The following is a 20355-nucleotide window of genomic DNA, read 5'->3' on the forward strand; positions in this document are numbered from 1 at the left end:
CACTTCAATTAGGCGCTTTTGGTAGCCATCCACAAGCTTCTGGCAAGCTTCTCGTTGAATCTTTGACCACTCCTCTTGACAGAATTGGTGCAGTTCAGTTAAATTTGATGGCTTTCTGACATGGACTGGTTTCTTCAGCATTGTCCACATGTTCTCAATGGGATTTTAAGTCAGGACTTTGGGAAGGCCATTCTAAAACCCTAATTCTAGCCTGACTTAGCCATTCCATTACCACTTTTGATGTGTGTTTGGGGTCATTGTCCTGTTGGAACACCCAACTGCGCCAAGACCCAACCTTCGGGCTGATGATTTTAGGTTATCTTGAAGAATTTGAAGGTAATCCTCCTTCTTCATTATCCCATTTACTCTCTGTAAAGCACCAGTTCCATTGGCAGCAAAACAGCCCCACAGCATAATACTACCACCACCGTGCTTGACGGTAGGCATGGTGTTCTTGGGGTTAAAGGCCTCACCTTTTCTCCTCCAAACATATTGCTGGGCATTGTGGCCAAACAGCTCGATTTTTGTTTCGTCTGACCACAGAACTTTCCTTCAGAAGGTCTTATCTTTGTCCACGTGATCAGCAGCAAACTTCAGTCGAGCCTTAAGGTGCCGCTTTTGGAGCAAGGGCTTCCTTCTTGCACGGCAGCCTCTCAGTCCATGGAGATGCAAAACACGCTTGACTGTGGACACTGACACCTGTGTTCCAGCAGCTTCTAATTCTTGGCAGATCTGCTTTTTGGTGGTTCTCGGTTGACTCTTCACCCTCCTGACCAATTTTCTCTCAGCAGCAGGTGATAGCTTGCGTTTTCTTCCTGATCGTGGCAGTGACAAAACAGTGCCATGCACTTTATACTTACAAACAATTGTTTGCACTGTTGCTCTTGGGACCTGCAGCTGCTTTGAAATGGCTCCAAGGGACTTTCCTGACTTGTTCAAGTCAATGATTTGCTTTTTCAGATCCATGCTGAGCTCCTTTGACTTTCCCATTGTAGCGTTTGTGGCCGTTTGTATCCAATGAGCCCTATTTAAATGGCCTCAGAGAAGTCACCAGCTGTAGTCACTCATAATCACTCACAAGAAGTTAAGAGGCCATGCTATGAAGCTCATTTCATTGACACAACTTTCTAAGTCACCAAAATTGCTAATTCATGTTGCTGTATGTATATTTTTGACCCAGCAGATTTTGTCACTTTTTCTGTTAACCCATAATAAAGTCATGAAAGAACCAAACTAACTTCATGAATGAGTTGTAGAAATAACTGGAAACTCAAGAGAGCCATGACATTATGTTCTTTACAAGTGTATGTAAACTTTTGACCACAACTGTGTATATATAGCGAGGCGAAGCACCGGGCGGACAAAGAGTGAATCTGAGGTTACGAGCACCGAAACTCTTGTTGAGCCGAGGAGGCGGGGCCAACTTTGAACGTTTGCGTTTACAAACAACCGACAGATCCTGCTCATTGTGCTTTCAGAGTGTCTTAAAATCCTCATTTTTATGACTGAAGTCTGGTGCGAGGCCCTTCTCTTTAGGGAAAAGGATTAGTAACATCGCAGCCTACAGGATGAGTCGTTTCACAGAGTTCTGGGTGGAGAATCCCTTTTAAAAAGCCTCCCCAGGTTTCCACACAGGCGCTCACTCTAACACTAACACAATAGAGAGTTACATCAGATCCTGTGCAGCTTTAGAAAAGTTCACTCCAACTGCAGCTTGTTCACTCGAGCTGAACGTCTCTCTGCTCTCACAGGGAACAGTGACCCACTGACGCAGTCGTCTGTTCGTTTATGATCCATAAAAGACGCATTACGATAAGCCTAACGCACTATAAACACCATATAAATATCAGGATAATCAAAACATCGAGTTCTGACTCGTGAGTTTTACTTCATAGGATCAACATTAGAGCTTTAAGGTTTTTAGAAAACGACTACATTACCTTGAGTGTGCTCATCACCCAAACTCAACAACATGCTTCATGGAGACATATATGTAATATAAACTGAAAATATGTTTAGTTATGAAGTGAGATCTGTCTCATTTTCACACATTTCTGTTTTCCTTGATTCAAGATTTCACTTGATACGAGTTAGAAATTCATTGAAAAGACCTTTTAATTCAATGTTTACGTAGTAGAAATAAAAACAACAACAAGATTAATAATAATAATTATAATAATAATAATAATAATAGTGCACTCCTGATATTTAGAATACCTTCTTAGCTTCAAATTAGATTTATCACTGACTGATGTTATTGCTGCCCTCATACTTACAGACTCATCTGTTTGAACTGTTTATTACATAACATATTATTAAGTTATTATAATGTGTCCGTGCGCGTGTGGAGGAGTAGAACATGTAGAGTAATGAAACCAGGTTCTGCTCGAACCACCATGGTTACGACCGCCGTGTGTTTTTACAGTGTGACGCTTGGTGAGTTCAGCTTCAGATGGGTGGAGCTGTGGAGCGTTGGGAGCTCTTTTGTTGTTGTTGTTTTTTTGCTGGTGGCTCGTTTGACGGGACGACCGCCAACCGAACGCGATGTGCTTCTCATCCACACGACTGCTCCGCGCTGCCAGGAGTCTCTATGGAGACGCTCCTGTTCTCCGGCTCGAGGAGAACATTTCTCCTCCAAAGCAACCGTTGCACCGTTTTCTTCCTCCTCCAGTTTCGCTCTGGAATTTGATCTCTATGACATTTAAACCCTTTTTCTGAAAGAGGATCGTTTCACATTTGTTCTGACGGCTTTGCATCGACAGAATTCATGTCATCAATGTGGGAGGGAAAAATGTACCGTCAACATATATAAATATAAAAGTGTGTTTATTGGGTTTCTACTGTTTTATAAAATCTATTTAGCACCTGTTTCTATCTTGTCTTACTTTCCTTTAGTCAGGGTTTAAAATAAACATTGGAATACAGTTGTGAAAAATCCCTTCTATTTTGGAAATGATACAATTATTATACATTTGTTATTATTATATCACTAACTTATATAAATAATCAATAGAAGGATTTTGGTTCAGATCATTTGAAGCCATTTTCCAGAAAAGAAAGTGGTGATACAGTTCAATCAGTCGGGGGGATTTTTCACAACCTGGCAACTTGTAAACCCTTCATAAAAGTGACTCATTAGAAAGTGGAAATGAATCTAATTAAATTTCCTACATTTTCTAGAAGCATGAAAGTCGTGAGCTTCACTTTCAACATTCAAACTACTGAGCAACACGTTTCACTGATGAAGCGTCGGCAGCTCGTCACAAACTTAATCTGCCTTCTAGGAAAACCATCTGACTCACCAGAGCTGTTGTTGTCGTCGTCGTTGTCGTTGTTGTTGTTGTCGTTCAGGTGACGGGTAACTTTGACCTTCGGGACTTCAACAAAATGTGCTGGACGTTGAGCAACAGGAAGAATCTGGATCAGAGCCAGCTGCTGATCTCCAACAACGACGCCTTCAAGATCTGGTGCATCTTCAACTTCCTGTCCGAGGACCGATACCCGCTGGCCATCGTCACCGAGGAGGTGAGGCGCTCCACTGAGACACGGTGGTGTCAGAATACAGTTTACTCAAGTACTGAAGTACTTTTTAGTGCAAACATGACAGAACGTTTATGGTTACAAATGGGATGATTTGCTGCTTTTTCTTTTAATTATTTAATTTAAAAATCAACTTTAAAGCTTTAAGTATGTTTTCCTCATTTCCACTTTATATACTTCTACTTATTTTTCTCAATGCAGGACTTTCAGGAGTATTCTTACAGTGTGGTATTAGTACTTTGACTTAAAGTAAAGGATCTGAGTACTTCCTCCATCCCTGATACTTTGTGTCTAATAAACCCGTTGGTGACACATTTAAAACCAGCAGGTTTCCCAACAGGATTCAGGCCTTGAAGTCAGTGAGATCGTGCTGCAGAATCTCAACCTCCAGCTTTAACAGTAAAATATAAAAACATTCCCGTTACCTTTTTCTTGGTTTATGCCATACAGCTCAATGCATTAGTGTTAATTCAATACATTTGCAGAAACTAAACGCAGTCTGCTGTTAAGAGTTTCCTGATTTGTACATTTGGTAATGTTTGATTTTAAATAGTAAAGTAAACGACCGGGAGAACATGTGATGTAAACGTAGCTGGACATGAAGTCTCGCTTTTAAAGCTACCATTACTGAAGGTTGCAGTTTGTTCTCTGCTCGAAACACCGGAATACGTTTCATCCAAACTCAAGAATTGTACAATTTAAAAACAATTCTGATCTTGAAACTGGGTTTTTCAGGAAAGCTGATTTCAGGTCCACATTTAATGGTCCTAATTCATCCACTATCAACTGGGAAGTAACGTCTGAACTTTCAGAGTTCTGTCTAATAATCAAACTTAATTATACCATCTAATGTCAACAGTAACAGACTACTTGGTTGTTATATTGGAAAAGCACTTTGTCCTAAATGGGGGAAGTTATTAAGGTAACTGTCCTAAGTAGAATCAAATTAGCCACAGTCTGTCAGTGTTAACTTCCACTCACAGCTCGACTACAGACACCGACTGGGAGCTGGACTTCAGTTACACTGTTAGAAAACGCCTGTTGCTCAAGAGCAGAAAAGGAAGTTTCCAGCTTCCTGTTCTTTTGCGAACGCTGGAGGATTTATTGTTGGGTACAACAAACATCGGAGCTGAATCACAGGAAGAAATGTAGATTTATGTGCTCCAACCGGCCCTGCGGAGAAATGACTAGTGGGGAAAACACAGGACGGGGACAGTCGTCTTCAATATCAATGAACCGCTTTAATAAAGTGTGTGTGTGTGTGTGTGTGTGTGTGTGTGTGTGTGCGCACTAACGTAGTGATTTGCCTCCGCTCGCAGATTGAGTACTTCCTGCGTAAGCTGACGGAGGCGATGGGGGGCAGCTGGGTGGAGGAGCGCTTCGAGGACTACAAGCTGCAGCTGAACTCGAAGCAGCAGAGCCTGAACGCCTGGGAGCTCATCACCCTGGTGGGGTCGGGTCACTTCAGCAAGGGCGTCGACCGCCAGGCGCTCTCCATGGGCGTCAACGAGGTCTACCAGGAGCTCATCATGGACGTGCTCAAACAGGTGGGCGGCACACCTGCACAGAGGCAGCGCACGGCCCAATGACTGGTCCTTGGCTGGGCGTTTGTTTATCCACCGAAGAAAGTAGTTCCCCATCGAATGTACTATTCACTCCCGTTTGAGTAACGTCTGGTAAAAACCACAGAGCCCAGCTGTTTTAGGAATGATTTATTCTGTTTGCTTTCAACGAAACTGCGTTTGTTTCCCGTTTTTAAAGGTTTGTCTTCAGTAGGAACCAACGAGCTCTGGGCTGAGAGACGAGGGAAGTTAGTTTTGGGGGTTTTCATGGGATTTGTTGACCATAAAGAATACAGACTGACATGAAACACGTCTGATATATATGACACATCGTCTACTGTGTAACCAGCTACATCGCCGCAGCAGTTGCGCTGCTTGTTGACGTAGTTGTGTCATTAAACAGCGCTGGGAACTGGCTAAAGGCAAGAAGAAGCAACACATCACATCAGCTGAGAAGTTTACATATGTTGTAAGAGTGCCCGTTAAAACAAAAATGACTTAATACACAGAAAGAAAATATGCAAAAAGCTGCAAATTACATAAAAATGAGGGTCTCATAAAGCATCTAGACGAATCAGAAGAAATCAGAGCTAAAACTGCGCTTTGCAAAAACGTAGAATATATGAAATAAGGAACTAAGAGTTTGCGGTGGCATGTGTGGCAGGTCTGTGGACATTCGTGTGAAAGACTGCAGTGAATGTGTTACTGTGGTCATATAGAGACGAACAAACACAAAGGACGAAGAGAACGTTCCCTCTGCGTCAAAGTGAGCGAAAGGAAGAGCACAGAGGTTCAGGACAGCTTGACTACAGATAATCCAGTGTGTCACAGACAGTGGATGGATGTCGGCACACACACACACACACACACACACACACACACACACACACACACACACACACACACACACACACACACACACACACACGCATCCTTCTGCATCCAACGTTTTTTTGCAGGATCTCTGTTTTTTAGGCTCTTCTACCCTTCAGTCGTAGTCCTTCAAAAGGTTTAGGTTGGATTCACCGAAGTTACGCAATAACAAAAGTTAGTTAACTGATTCCGGCGACTCCTGTGTAGTTTTTGTCAGTGGAGTCCGGTGGCTTTGAAGAGAGCATAGATAATATCTATCTCTCTCTCTCTCTCTCTCTCTCTCTCTCTCTCTCTCTCTCTCTCTCTCTCTCTCTCTCTCTCTGTCCTTTCCCCCCTCTCTCTCTCTCTCTCTCTCTCTCTCTCTCTCTCTCTCTCTCTCTCTCTCTCTCACTGTCCTTTCCCCCTCTCTCTCTCTCTCTCTCTCTGTCCTTTCCCCCTCTCTCTCTCTCTCTCTGTCTCTCTCTCTCTCCGTCTCTCTGCAGGGCTACATGATGAAGAAAGGTCACAAGAGGAAGAACTGGACGGAGCGCTGGTTCGTGCTGAAGCCAAACTGCATCACTTACTACGTCGGCGAGGACCTGGCAGATCAGAAAGGAGACATTTTGCTGGACGGAAACTGCAGCGCGGAGGCAAGGAGCTGCAGCTTTTTACCGAAAACTCTCTCGGCCTGCTCGCCATATGAGAGCACGAAAACACTTTCCTGATTCCTGTGGTTTTTATGTGCTCATGCGTTGTTGTTTCCCTGCAGGCTCTTCCAGATAAAGAGGGAAAGAAGTGTCTCTTCCTCATCAAGTCGTCACACAAGAGCTTTGAAATCAGCGCGTCGGACAAGAAGAGGAAACACGAGTGGATTCTGGGTGAGTAGCGACTTCATTCCTCTCATTACTTATCATGCTTTTAATATTTCTGTGGAGCCAAAGACGATTATACACACAGTTTGTTCTTTCCACACCTCATTTATTTATGTGAAATATTTTTTAAATGATATTAATGTACATTCACCGATATAAATACAGTATAAAAAAATAATTAAAGAAAAAGGAAGCGTTTTCAGGACAAACTTTGAAATAAATCAAAGTCTGTAATAACAGGAGCATAAATCAGACGGTACAGTCTAGGAATATTGATTTCTGAATCTCTCCAGTTTCCTTTTTCACTCATTAACTAATTGAATAAACTCTTACTTTGACGCCTACTCACTAGTCTATTAATCGACTGATGGTTTCGGCTCTAATACGAAGGATATTGATGTTGACTGTCTCATATTTCATCCCGTTATTAATCCAAAGCGTCACACCTCTTCACTGTTTATCTGGACTTGTTTTTAGAAGTTCTACCTTTCTGAACATACACTTACAGACAGGATTGTTTGTTTTCTCTCCCCCTCAGCCATTCAGACCTGCGTGGGTCTGCTGCGTCAGGGCCGGCCGGCGCCGCACCGCGAGGCTCGGCAGAAGCGGCGGGAGCTCCGTCTGAAGCAGCAGGCCGAGCAGGAGGAGCTGGAGCTGAGGATGAACGAGCTGCAGTTAGCCAATGAGGCGAAACAGCTGGAACTGGAGAACATGAGGAAGGTGAGGAGAGAGAAAAACAACAACACACACACACACACACGTTAAATGTCCCGTCTGCTCAGGAAACGTCTGCTGTGAGATCAGTTCCCGTTTGTAGTATCCTGAAGTAAACATAGCTCAGCGTGGAAGTGGCAGGAGGGATCCCTGATCACATGACGGGGTAAAAAACAAAATGTAAAATGAGCTTCAGCTTCAATCTAAATTTAAATGTAAAATATGTTTTATACAAAAGAAAACCACTGATGTAAGAGACTCAGATTCAGGCCAAAACAAATATTCAAAGATAAGAACCTCGTAAAACATGACAAACATGTAAACTGGTCACTGTGAACGGTATCCTGGTGTTTCAGAAGCACAGTGGTTACACCTATCGGCGTTATCTACAGATGTCTCCAACAGACAAAAATAAAAAGGAAAGTGCGGTCCAGGAAGTCACTGGAATGTGTTTTTAAATTAAGTTTGAGGGATCCCCCCCCCCTTCCCGAGGGAACGTCTACACCTGTAAGATAAGAAAAGATAATTACTGTACTCAGAGCGCACAACACGGACGAGCGGTTAAAGGTTGAAGTGACCTGCAGGAGGAGGAGGAAGACGTGTTGTTCTTTGTGTTTCAGTCCGTGTGTGTATTTAAGACACGCGCGCTGGTTTTAATAGATGACTCAGCTGTTTCTCGACACGAGGTGAAGAACCTCAGACTACGAGGAGGAGTTCCTGTCTGCTCTCAGTCAGTACAATGAGCAATACTACAGTGTAAAAAGTACTCCGTTACAAGTAAAAGTCCTGCATTAAAGATCTCGCTGAAATACAAAAGTATTAGCATCAAAATACTCTTAAAAGTACCAAAAGTAAAATTACTCATCATGTAGAATGTCCCATTTCAGAATAATAAACATTATATTATATATTACATTTACTGTATCATGTCACGTACGAATTCCTTTGCTTCCACTGAGCTCCTTAATTCTGGATTCAGAGGAAGAAGATATGTTTTAATAGAAGGAAATATACTATCTATATATAGATATAGATATATATATAGATATCTATATATAGATATCTATATATAGATATCTATATATAGATATCTATATATAGTTATATTAATCAGTATTCTCATCATCGCTGCAGTTACAATGAGTACTGCTGATGTCATCACAACGAAAGCCTCGAAGCTGATTCAACGACATCCCTCCGGCGGTCACACCTTTAAAACAACAAGCTAAGAGTGATGTGTATTTTCTGTACACACACACACACACACACACACACACACACACACACACACACACACTATAGTAGGTCACCTAAGACCTCAGCCGCAGCTCATGAATACCAATAATAGATCAGCGTCTTCTGATGAATAGTCACCGGGCTGCAAACAGAGGAATGTGTGGTGAACCAGGAAGGAGGCGGAGCAACGCGTTAGTCTCCAGTCAACATGTTTTTCCAGTAGATCTCCCTAAACCTGATTCACACTCTGATCACGCCGTTGTCTGACCGGTTGTGATTATGTGGATTCACTAGTGGCTGCTTCCTGTTAACCCTGTGAGCCTCACCGGGGACATTTATCGGTTCAAATACACAACGATAACAAGGAAGACGTGTAGTTTTATTGACCCAGACATGTTTGTCCTCTAAGGACATGAGAGCACACTTTTTGTGTGATGGTTAAAAAGGAACTTAGGATTGAAACTAACTAATAAAGGTTTAAAGAGCAGAGTGTTTTTTGGTTTTGGTTGAATTCCTCCCTTTTATTATCCACACCTACACACTTTAATGCAATTTCAACTTGCAAGTTCAACATTTAGGAAGATGCTAATGTTTGTTGACCCTCAGTGGTGACGGTGTTGCACTGGACTCACGTTTGTTCAATGTGACTTAATTAATGCGTTCCTGTTCAACACCACGGCAAACTAAAACCTCACATCAACGCCTCTCTGACCGCATGGATCAAAACATTTGACATTTTGACCACCGTAGTTACAATATGGACGTACGCAGTGGTTTCCGGTTTCTTTTATTATAAAACATCGATAATTGTGAGGCGTGCTACAAACACGAACCTGATTTACGTCCTACAAAAGACACGGATGTCCTTCATGACTCCTTTCCTCATCGACACTTCTACTGCAGTCCTCAGACCGGTCATTAAAAAGAACAAAGAGGAAGCTCAGGTTTGCCACACGTGATTATTTACAGCACCATTACTATTAATAATTCATCACACGTTCCTCTGAACCATCGCTGACGTGTATAAACTCAGTCGTTCGTTTCTAGATGTCGGATACATTATTTACATCCTCATCACTCGTGTGCTGCTCTGAGGTTGTGCCTCACGTGTGCACTCTCCCGCTGCATGTTCTGCTTTTATAAATAACGGTTGATGAGTGGGGAAATGTGTGTGTGTGTGTGTGTGTGTGTGTGTGTGTGTGTGTGTGTGTGTGTGTGTGTGTGTGAGAGAGCATCATTTACACATCTGGCCCCCTGGACTTACAGTGTTTCCACTGTTGTTTTCACAGCTGGCATATCTAATCTAAGAAATACTGGAGAGTAAGAATGAGTCAAATCTTGCTCGACGTTGTTTTGTTATTGCTGCGTATTGCTTTGTTGTTCTGTCCTTGAGTGATTTTCCTTTTCACACATATTTAATCTGCATCAGAGGGAGCCTGAGATCTAAGATTTGAATGAAGCGTGAACTGAACTACAACAACACAATTGCGGTAATTGTTTAAAGTGCAGCGACTGGTTCCCATGGCAGTTGTGTAACATACAGTTTGTCTTTGTTGTCACACTGCTCTCTAATGAATGCACAACAATCTGCCATTGAGGTGAAAGTTCTGTCTCACATAGATGTTTGCATGAACGCACAATGAACACACACACACACACACACACACACACACACACACACACACACACACACACACACACACACAATAGGCAGCCTGGCTCTCACACTCTGCTGCTATATATAGTAGACTGTGTGAGGTTCACAGTTGGGTGACACACACACACACACACACACACACACACACACACACACACACACACACACACACACACACACACACACACACCAGTCAGCATGAGGTTACAGCTCAACCACCCGTAAAGCTTAACTTAATGATTAACCCCCCCCCCCCCCGCTGCATCTGCGTTAATGTACCAAACAAAGGAGACGCGTTGTCTTAACTTCTGTAAAAACAAAGCAGTGAAATAGAAGTGATGTTTAACTGAAAACACACTCGGAGACCACGAAGTTCTGCTAAAACCTTTTTCACCGCAACTTTAAAAAAGTTTGTTTTTTAAAATGACAAAAGACGGAAGAAAAAAAACAACCAAACACAAAACTCCCAGAAATAGGACGACTAAAAGAAGAGAAACTGAGTTCACGCTTTACTATTTAAAATATATAGAACACGAGTCATGTGTACACAGATGAACAGCTTGAAGAAGCAGTACTGAAGTGTGTACTTTAAGTTTAATCTAGTAAACTAAGAGCGGTGTAATCTGCCCTCCAGCTCAAAGATGCTGAGGATTCCTCGCCTCACTAATCTCCTTTTAGTCCTCCGGTGAGGTTCATCTGCTCCTTTTTGTCCGTTGAACACGTTTTCACACTTGTGTGTGATGTTGACGGGTCAGTTGAACTCCCCCCCCCCCCCCCCCCCCCCCGGCGGTCAAACAGCATAATGTACTTCTCCATCGTAAAGGCACAGCGTCGTCTGCTTCCGACTGTAACGGCAATATTTAAACATCACCTTTTTTTGGGGGTGCATACCAATAATCAGTCGACGTCGTCTTTGCAGGTTAAAGCATAAAGGAGTTGATCTCCTGGATCTCCTCAAAGGAATAAGGAGAAGCGGAGTTTTTCGACTCGACAAAAATCCTTTCATCGTCGTTTTTTTATCTCGACACAAATTCACAACAGCTGATTACGATCCGTCGTCAGCTTCTTGAGCTGAGATCAACCTGCGTTGGTCGTTTTGTCGTTTATAGGATGCAGGTTTGATGTTTCCAGAGCTAAAAGACAAAGTGATTCATCACATTAAACTATTTTAGTTTTAGTTCACATTTTGAATTTCAGTGTTTTCGTTTTAAATCTGCATTTCTTTTGAAGGAGATGTTTTAGCAGTGGGCACTATGTTCACTCTCAGCTTTCTTCATTAAATAAAAGTGTTAGATTTAAATAACTATTTACATGTAACGTCTGTAAGCCACAGCTTGCTTCTTGGCCTTTAAACTCAAACAAAGAGATTAGTAAAGTGTGATTCTCTCTCCATCTAAACTCCCTCTAGCATCAGTTGAGAAGTTTAACCTGCTTTATTTCTCCGTATCTCACATGAATCTAAGGGTGAAAACGTGTTTAAGTAAAATAAAAGGTGCTTTCATCTCCTCTGAATATCTGACCTTTTGTTGTTCTTTGGGCCAGGCTCTGGAGGAGGCGGCGACTAACGCAGCAGAAGAAGAACAAAGGCGTCTTCAGACCCAGACTGAACTCCAGGACCGCTACCAGATGGACCTGGAGAGAGAGAAAATGGTACGTCGTTACGTCAGAACATGTGGTGCAGCGAGAGCAGCCGAAATACAGCTTCCTCTTTCTCTGTGTGCTGAAGGGTTTCTAGAAGTAAAACATTTTAAATTGAAGATTCATCTACAGAGTGTCAGAGTGAATGAAATGGGAAAAAGATAGTCGGGAGAACAACTTGAAATAGACTTAAAGTTCAGACGCTTTAGAGCAGAGCGATGCTGAGACAGTAGACGTTTGGTAAATGTAAGCACCAAAAAGACGTCCTCACTGCCTCTGATGATAACATCTGGACATGCTCAGTGTGGACGTGACGCTCCAGTAGATGGTTATCTTCCACCAGTGGCTCTTTGGTTTTTTCATGAAAGGACTCGAGTGTGAAAACATTACAATGCAACCGAGTCCTCAACACATTTGTGTCCACTGCACACATCTGTACATACAGACAAACTAGCACAATGCTAAAGAGTTAGCATAGAACACATAAACTACCTGTTAAATCCAGCTAAGGGTCGGCTGTGAGTCTTTGAAAACCTGATGTTCTCCTCTCAAGACAACTTCATAAATAGCTGATATTTGATCTTTTTAGATAAAGCGTGTCTCCGTGTGTTTCCCACTTCAACAGGTACGGATGAAGATGGAGGAGCAGGTGGCCCAGAAGTCCACGGAGCTGGAGCAGTACCTGCAGCGGGTCCGAGAGCTGGAGGACATGTACCGCCAGCTGGAGGACGCTCTGGAGGACGAGAAGCGCGCCAGACAGGACGAGGAGGCCGTCCGCAGGCTGCAGGCACGGTCAGTCGACACAGAGAGAGAGAGAGAGAGAGAGAGAGAGAGAGAGAGAGAGAGAGAGAGAGAGAGAGAGAGAGAAACGCATCACATCAACTCCACTTCAACACTTCAGTTAACCTGCAGCTTCTTTGTGTTCAGCATTGTCGAAGCCGAATACAAAAAGCTGTGAAAATATTGAATGAAGTTCATCACAGCATCTCCACCACCTGCTGCTGGTTCAGCATCATAACCCGCCTGAACTACATGTACAGACCGACCGGCCGGCCGGCTGATAGTGAACCGCCGTTCAGCTCCTACTTCCCCCTCTCTGCTGACGTTCACTTTAACACCTCACCTTTGACCGCTGTGCTGCTCGAGGGTCCTTTATTAAATCAAACCACCGTGTTAAAATGACAGCGACCTGATAACATGAGCCATTTAACTGGATGCTTTCTTCCACACTTCGTACCATAACAAGGGTTTTTTTGTTTTTTTTTTGTTTTTTAGGTTTTGAGGAAGCAAAGGGCTGATTTTAGACAAGAAGCATTTCTTTTCTACCGTTTGTCAGCAGCACCGCTGTAGTTCCTGTGCGCTACGAGTCACTTCTTATGTTCGATTAATGGATGTTTTGGCCTCTTTCTGACGTCAAAGTAAACCCCAACGGCGTTACAGTTTGGTTATTTAAACCTCTGGCTGGCTTTCTATATGAAGTGTGTTCAATTCAGAATACAAAACATTCATCTAGAAGTGAACTCTTTTGACCACAATCTTAAAAAAAGTCCATAATTGCACTATAGCACCACCTGCTGACACACTTTAAGGAGGAGGGAAGTGAACCTACGTGGGTCACTGAACGCCTCGTCACACACATTGTGTTGTTCTTTTAACGTGACGCTGTAATGAAGCCTGGGAACGAGAATCCGCCGTACAGGACTATTGTGCTGACCCGCGTCTGTGTGGAGCAGGTTGCTGGAGGAGGAGGCCACCAAGAGGCTCGAGCTGGAGGAGTTCCACCTGCGGCAGCAGCGCGCCATCTCAGAGACGGAGGCCGAGAAACAGGAGCTGGAGAAGGAGCGTCTGGCCAAGGAGAGCGCCCTGCAGGCGGCCATGAAACAGCTGGAGCAGCTGGAGCAGGAGAGGCAGGGGGCGCTGGAGCAGTACCAGGTCAGCTGACTGTGGAGGTGTAGGGACCAGCAGGGCCACAAGAGCAATGCGGTTGTTTTACAAATCAATTTACAGTAAAACTGTCACAGTATGGCTCAGGAGGAGGCGGCTGTGCGTGACTTCTAGTGCATGGTTCTTCCATTATTATTTAAAAAGCACTAATTAATACAGAAAACAATAGCATGAAGTCATTCTAGCACACACAGAGAAACTCCCCACCTCTGCCATATTAAGGATTAAGTGTTTTTGCAGTAATTAAGAACTTAATATGACATTTTGACTTTATATCCGTCTACGTTTACATAAAAAGAGACTTCAGTTCTCCGTAGACTAGTACCTTTCTTTACCACACGGTGTCACTGTGTGACTGCTGGGTGGAAGGCAGCTATTTAGACATGATGGTAAATCAAAACAGAAGCTTCATAAGTATTACATTTGTAGTTGAAAAAGCTCTATTTGAATCAGAAATGAGCTTTCCAACGCTTGTTACCCGTTAATAGCTTGTCTCTGTGTTCTCTTGTGTGGACAGACGGTGATGAAGAAGCTGGAAGACGCAACCAACAACACCAAGACCTGGAAGCACAAGGTGGCTGAACACGAGGGCATGCTACGGCTGATTCAACCAGGTAACAACAACAACAACAACAACAACACTCTGACCACGTTCTGATGGAGCATTTCACAATAAAAGCCCTTGAAAATCTCATTCACGAGCCAACTTCAAATCACATTCATGAGACAATTTGTCCAATTTCTGATTAGATGTTAGAGGAAACGGTGCATAGTTACATCATCATTTCACTTCAGCTTGATAGCAGACCACCTCAAGGTGTCACTCAGAAAAAAACAGGACATTCTGATGTAGCATTTCAAAATTAAAGCCCCTCAAAAAGGCCTGAAAAACGTTGAAGACCCCTGCTTTAGCACCATTAGTGCTAAAAGGTGTTCCTATTAAAAGGTCTTTTTTTTTTTTTTTTTTGTATCTGCTTGAATTAATTCTCTCTAAAGCTACAAACTCCCGCCATGAATAAATGTGACAGCGTCTCGGTCTCACTAATTTCCCAGCAGAGTTCATTAGTTGACTCGGTCGAGGAGGAACAGCTTGGCTCCGGTTAAGCCGGAGACGCTCTCAGCCAACCGTTGGACGGTCGGCTCACTTACACCCAAACAAAAAAGTGAAACGGCTCGAGGGAGAAAACACAAGAATGAGATATCTAGATTCCACAGATATCTCTGGCTGGAGGCTTCATATTTAACAATGTTGTTTACTACAAAGTAAACCGGTGACTTTAATAGATATTAATATAATATTGGTCCACGTATTCTTTTTGGAGAGAGAAGGTTGAGTAGCTGCACACAGTTCACAGGTCATCTGATTTAAAAAATGTGTTCCAATACAATTACTGTAAAAAAGAAAAAAGTAATCAGTAACACGATTACTTCTCATCACCGCGATACTAAATATGCAAATAAAGAGAAACCAACCAACATCTGAACCTGGAGCAGCAGCGGCACCAGTATAAAGGAAACGAGCCGACGTGCTAAATTCACGGTTTGTCCTGAATTATGTTTCGAAGCGATTCGCTTATTTTTGACACTCCTGACAGTCAGAGAGAGAATCTTGATGAACCGGATGAAGCTTTACGATAACTGGCACTGTTCTGTGACGTTATTCCTCTTTTCTGATTCACACACAAAAGAAGGTTTCCGTCCAACGAAAGCATTTTTTGTATTTTAAAATTGTAATCTCCCCATCTTTACTAAATGCATTGGTCTCTATATCTTTACGTGACGCCAATGAAATCCGTTAATCCCCAAGCCTGCCTGTCAACACTAGCAGGTTGGTGCAGGAGGAGTTGGTGGTGGAGGAGTTGGTGGTGGAGGAGTTTGTGCAGGAGGAGTTGGTGGTGGAGGAGTTGGTGCAGGAGGAGTTGGTGGTGGAGGAGTTGGTGCAGGAGGAGTTGGTGCAGGAGGAGTTGATGCAGGAGGAGTTGATGCAAGAGGAGTTGGTGCAGGAGAAGTTGGTGGTGGAGGAGTTGGTGCAGGAGGAGTTGGTGGTGGAGGAGTTTGTGCAGGAGGAGTTGGTGCAGGAGGAGTTGATGCAGGAGGAGTTGGTGCAGGAGGAGTTGGTGGTGGAGGAGTTGGTGCAGGAGGAGTTGATGCAGGAGGAGTTGGTGCAGGAGGAGTTGGTGGTGGAGGAGTTGGTGCAGGAGCAGTTGGTGGTGGAGGAGTTGGTGGTGGAGGAGTTGGTGCAGGAGGAGTTGGTGGTGGAGGAGTTGGTGGTGGAGGAGTTGGTGCAGGAGGAGTTGATGCAGGAGGAGTTGGTGCAGGAGGAGTTGGTGGTGAAGGAGTTGGTGGTGGAGGAGTTGGTGCAGGAGGAGTTGGTGCAGGAGGAGTTGGTGGTGGAGGAGTTGGTGCAGGAGGAGTTGGTGGTGGAGGTGTTGGTGGTGGAGGAGTTGGTGCAGGAGGAGTTGGTGCAGGAGGAGTTGGTGGTGGAGGAGTTGGTGGTGGAGGAGTTGGTGCAGGAGGAGTTGGTGGTGGAGGAGTTGGTGGTGGAGGAGTTGGTGCAGGAGGAGTTGGTGCAGGAGGAGTTGGTGGTGGAGGAGTTGGTGCAGGAGGAGTTGGTGCAGGAGGAGGAGCGGTATTGTGAAGAGTCTCTTTGATTTGTCTCCCTTCCAGGGTCCAAGGGACAGCAGCTGATCACCAATTGGGGCCCCGCAGCCTTTTCCGAAGGAGAGCTCAGTCTGAGGCAGAAGAAGTGGCAGGAGAGGAAGAACCAGACGACCCAGGCCCAGTAGAGCCGCCGCTAGCCCTGAACCTTTCAAACGTGTCTACAGCTCAGAGAGAAAACAAGGAGACTGGAATGAACCGTATGTTTCAGTGGAGTCCAAATTCAAAATGTAACAGGCTAACACGAGGCATTTTATAATAAAGGGGCATTAAATAATCAATGACCTTTATCCCTTTAGAGTAAAAAGGAGCAGAGCAGAAAGTCATATTTCAATATGAGGATAAAGTTGACTAACTCTAGCAGGGATCTTACACAAAAAAAATACCAAGTGCAGAAATGATAACCAAGACAACGGCTGGAATAATAATTAAAGCTCGGTTATTAATCGCCACGTCAGTCGCTGGTCGTGTGTTCAAAGATGTTATCGAGGTAAAAAAAACAGCTCACTGGGCAAAGTCGGGGCGATTTAACATCGATCCGTCAACCGCCACGGATAAAGTACATTATGTAGTGTGAAATATTAATTTCTCAAAAAGTTAAGCATTAATCCCACATTTACCAAGTACATAACAGTACAATGAACCGCCTGTAGGAACACGGCCTGTTGACTTTTAAGATGTGCAGGTTATCACACCACTACCTTCTGATATCACGTTGTCCTGACTGTGGATTTGTGACATGCACTACTGTTAACCAGAGTCAAAGCCTCCGTGCTGCTGTTGACCTCCTGAAGCTCCTCTCTTTCCTGGGGCTGCATCCTTCTTCGGGCAAAACGTTGGGGACATTTTCTACAGGAAAATGTAAATACAAGGGATTTTTTTTTTTGTACATATATTAACAATGATACTTTACTAAAGTCAGGCAGCATGAAGGCAGCATCAGTAACATCTGAGGATGACTCGTAATGTGTTCCATTGTACGATTCACTAAACGTCGTCTGGGTTTTATTTCCTCCCGTTTGTCCCGACCTAGACTTCTATCCGTCTGAACAACGGCCTCTCAAACATTTCCTGCTTGTAAATACTGTCACAAATAGGGCATTTGGCCAAAACACCCACAAACAGGAATGCTAACTGAACATCAGTGCCGTGTTGTTGTGCTGTAACCAACCGGTGCCTTGGACGCCGTCGTGAGTCAACCTTTCTATATCGTCTTTTTATATATAAATGTCAAAATCTGAAAGACTGAACTATGGAGTAAAACACGTCTTGAATAACTTCCTGCATTCACTGTTTGTTTGTTGTCTTTTTGTTTTTTAAATGGTGATCACAGACTAAACACTTAAAAGCGTCACAAACCCCACCAGCTGCACTAACCTCACGCGTTCACCAGAGGGCGCCGGAGTGCCGCAAAAAAACAACTACAGCGAGCGGTTTAAGAGAAGTTGATGGCTGAAGACATCGGTAGTTTTAACTGTGGCTCTTCTGGGGACACGATAGATCCACAGGAATGGTGACTCCTTTCCATGACTTCACTGTCTAGACCTTCCATTTTTTTTCCAAAATACAGCAGATCACTGTCTTCTGTCTGGATATGTATGACAGAGACATATTTACTGTAATTGTAATAATGTGTTACTGGATGGTCATCCTGTTTTTATAACGTCTGGTTGATAAGAGACGCAAAGTTCTAGATCTGGTGTTAACATTGAGATGAACTCCTTTAATTATCAAACTAGGACCGTTGGGAAGTATTTCTAGTGTAAGAACGCATTTTATGTTTGATTTTATGAATATGTATTCACAAGATTACAAATGTAGCCACACAACAAAGATCAAAGCTATCTCTAGACAATATAACCACACTCTGTTTGTGTTTTTAATTTAGTTTTATATACTGGAAGGATATTCTTGACATCACAATATATGTTGTCGAGACCTACCTGAACAGTTGTACTAACTGGGGAATGAAATATCATCAGAGAAATGAATTAATCATCAGAACAGACGCGGTGCTCAGGTACGTCATCAGACCCTTTAATGCAGGTTAACTCAGACAGAGGATCGGCTGGAGGCCGATTCACAAAGACGCGACCGTCACACGGCGCTTCGCTGTCGGGTGACCGTGGCTAAGTGGAGAGCAGGGCCGCCTTTCAATCAGAGGGTCGGCGGTTCGATCCCCCGGCTCCTGCTCCACTAGTCTCATGTCAATGTGTCCTTGAGCAAAGACACTTAACCCCACAATGTCTCCCGTAGCTGCGTCTACCGCGGTGCGTAGATAGATACTGAATTGTAAGTCGCTAAACGACTGTAATGTAATGTAAATGTAAAGTCAATCTGCAGAACGGGAACTTTTCCAACCCCCCCCCCCCCTTCGAGCGACCTGACCAACGCTCGACTAATCCTGACACGATTCAATATGTTTAAAATGTCTCCATATCTAACAGTTATGCAAAACAGACCGCCTTGTAAAATCAGCCCCCCCCCCGCTCCAAAAAAAAAAGAAAAGATCCCCAACTAAGTTAATTGGCTCCATCCTCCCTCCGTATCGTGCAACAGTCGTTGATTTGAGTGAGACGGGACCAGACCAAACAAACACACACAAAACACGTTCCCAAAAAAGAAATCTGCGCTCCAGATGCGCTCGGCACATACCGCAGCTGCACTAACATTTCTTTATGCAACAAGATGGTCATTAACGGCGAGTGCCGCGCTCTGTCAAATCCCCCCCCCACAGCCCCACCCCCCCCTCCCTCCACAGCCCCTCATAACCCCCAGCAGCGTCTGTATCCCATCATGCCTCTCTCTTTTAAACATCCTCACACTCATCAGCCGGAGGTTATGAGGCTTGTGGCACGCGTGCTGCATTCCTGGGAGGTGATGCGAAACAGAAATGCATTAAATTCCCCGATCTGGAATCCATCGCAGGGGGTGTGTGTGTGTGTGTGTGTGTGTGTGTGTGTGTGTGTGTGTGTGTGTGTGTGTGTGTGTGTGTGTGTGAGAGAGAGAGAGGAAGGAGGGCAGTGGGGGGGGGGTAAGGCGGGGTTAAGGGGTCTCACTACCCCCTCGAGTACCAGAGCATCTGAGATACAAAGAGTTTGAAGACGTCTGAGGAATTCAGAATATATAGGGTTAGAAAGTTTGAGGAATTCTGGGTATTTACAGCGAATGGGGTTCTCGGGAGCCCCGGGGCCTGTAGAGGTTTACGGATCAGAGGGGGTTCTCCCGGGACAGTAAAATAAAAACGCCTGCAGAACATTTACCTTCCTTCACAGTATCGCATATGACAATTCATGGACCCCAGGGGGGCGATACGGGCCTATTAAGAGTTCAGCGAAGCATCTGGCGAGAGAGTAGACAAAAATAGCATATCGCTGCACCTTCACATTATAGATTTCTACGGAAGATTAAAAGGTCCCCGGAAAGTTCCTGTAAAGGGCCAACGATGCAAACAGATGTCCTCCCTGCTCCTCATAAAAGTGAAAAACACCACAAAAAAAAAAAACCCAGTGGGTCCAGAGAGTGAGAAATCAACAGCAGCATTCCACTTCACACCAGCAACCAGAAGTATCGCTGGTGGAACCTCAGCTTCAACCTCATTTCACCTGCATGACATCCCTCTCGTCCACCAGCACATGTTTCTCTTCCCCCTCCTCCGACATTTCACAACATCAAATTAGAG

The 20355-nt window shown here is 44.0% G+C and overlaps 1 protein-coding gene across 1 annotated transcript in view; it reads left to right on the top strand.

Moving 5' to 3' along the window:
- swap70b (switching B cell complex subunit SWAP70b) overlaps positions 1 to 17951 on the top strand; it is a 25918-nt gene extending 7967 nt beyond the window's left edge. Inside the window, exons 3-12 of the mRNA XM_068722913.1 lie at positions 3352 to 3525; positions 4860 to 5087; positions 6458 to 6604; positions 6724 to 6832; positions 7365 to 7546; positions 11976 to 12083; positions 12697 to 12863; positions 13805 to 14003; positions 14533 to 14629; positions 16683 to 17951. Coding sequence (XP_068579014.1) covers positions 3352 to 3525; positions 4860 to 5087; positions 6458 to 6604; positions 6724 to 6832; positions 7365 to 7546; positions 11976 to 12083; positions 12697 to 12863; positions 13805 to 14003; positions 14533 to 14629; positions 16683 to 16801 — 1530 coding nt within the window. The 3' untranslated portion in view covers positions 16802 to 17951. The remainder of the gene's footprint in view (positions 1 to 3351; positions 3526 to 4859; positions 5088 to 6457; positions 6605 to 6723; positions 6833 to 7364; positions 7547 to 11975; positions 12084 to 12696; positions 12864 to 13804; positions 14004 to 14532; positions 14630 to 16682) is intronic.
- Positions 17952 to 20355: the final 2404 nt, after the last annotated feature.

This window comes from Cebidichthys violaceus, unplaced genomic scaffold, assembly GCF_023349555.1.
Source record: "Cebidichthys violaceus isolate CVI_PGR_0920_01 unplaced genomic scaffold, fCebVio1.0.p SCAF_3, whole genome shotgun sequence".
In the NCBI taxonomy this organism is placed as follows: Eukaryota; Metazoa; Chordata; class Actinopteri; order Perciformes; family Stichaeidae; genus Cebidichthys; species Cebidichthys violaceus.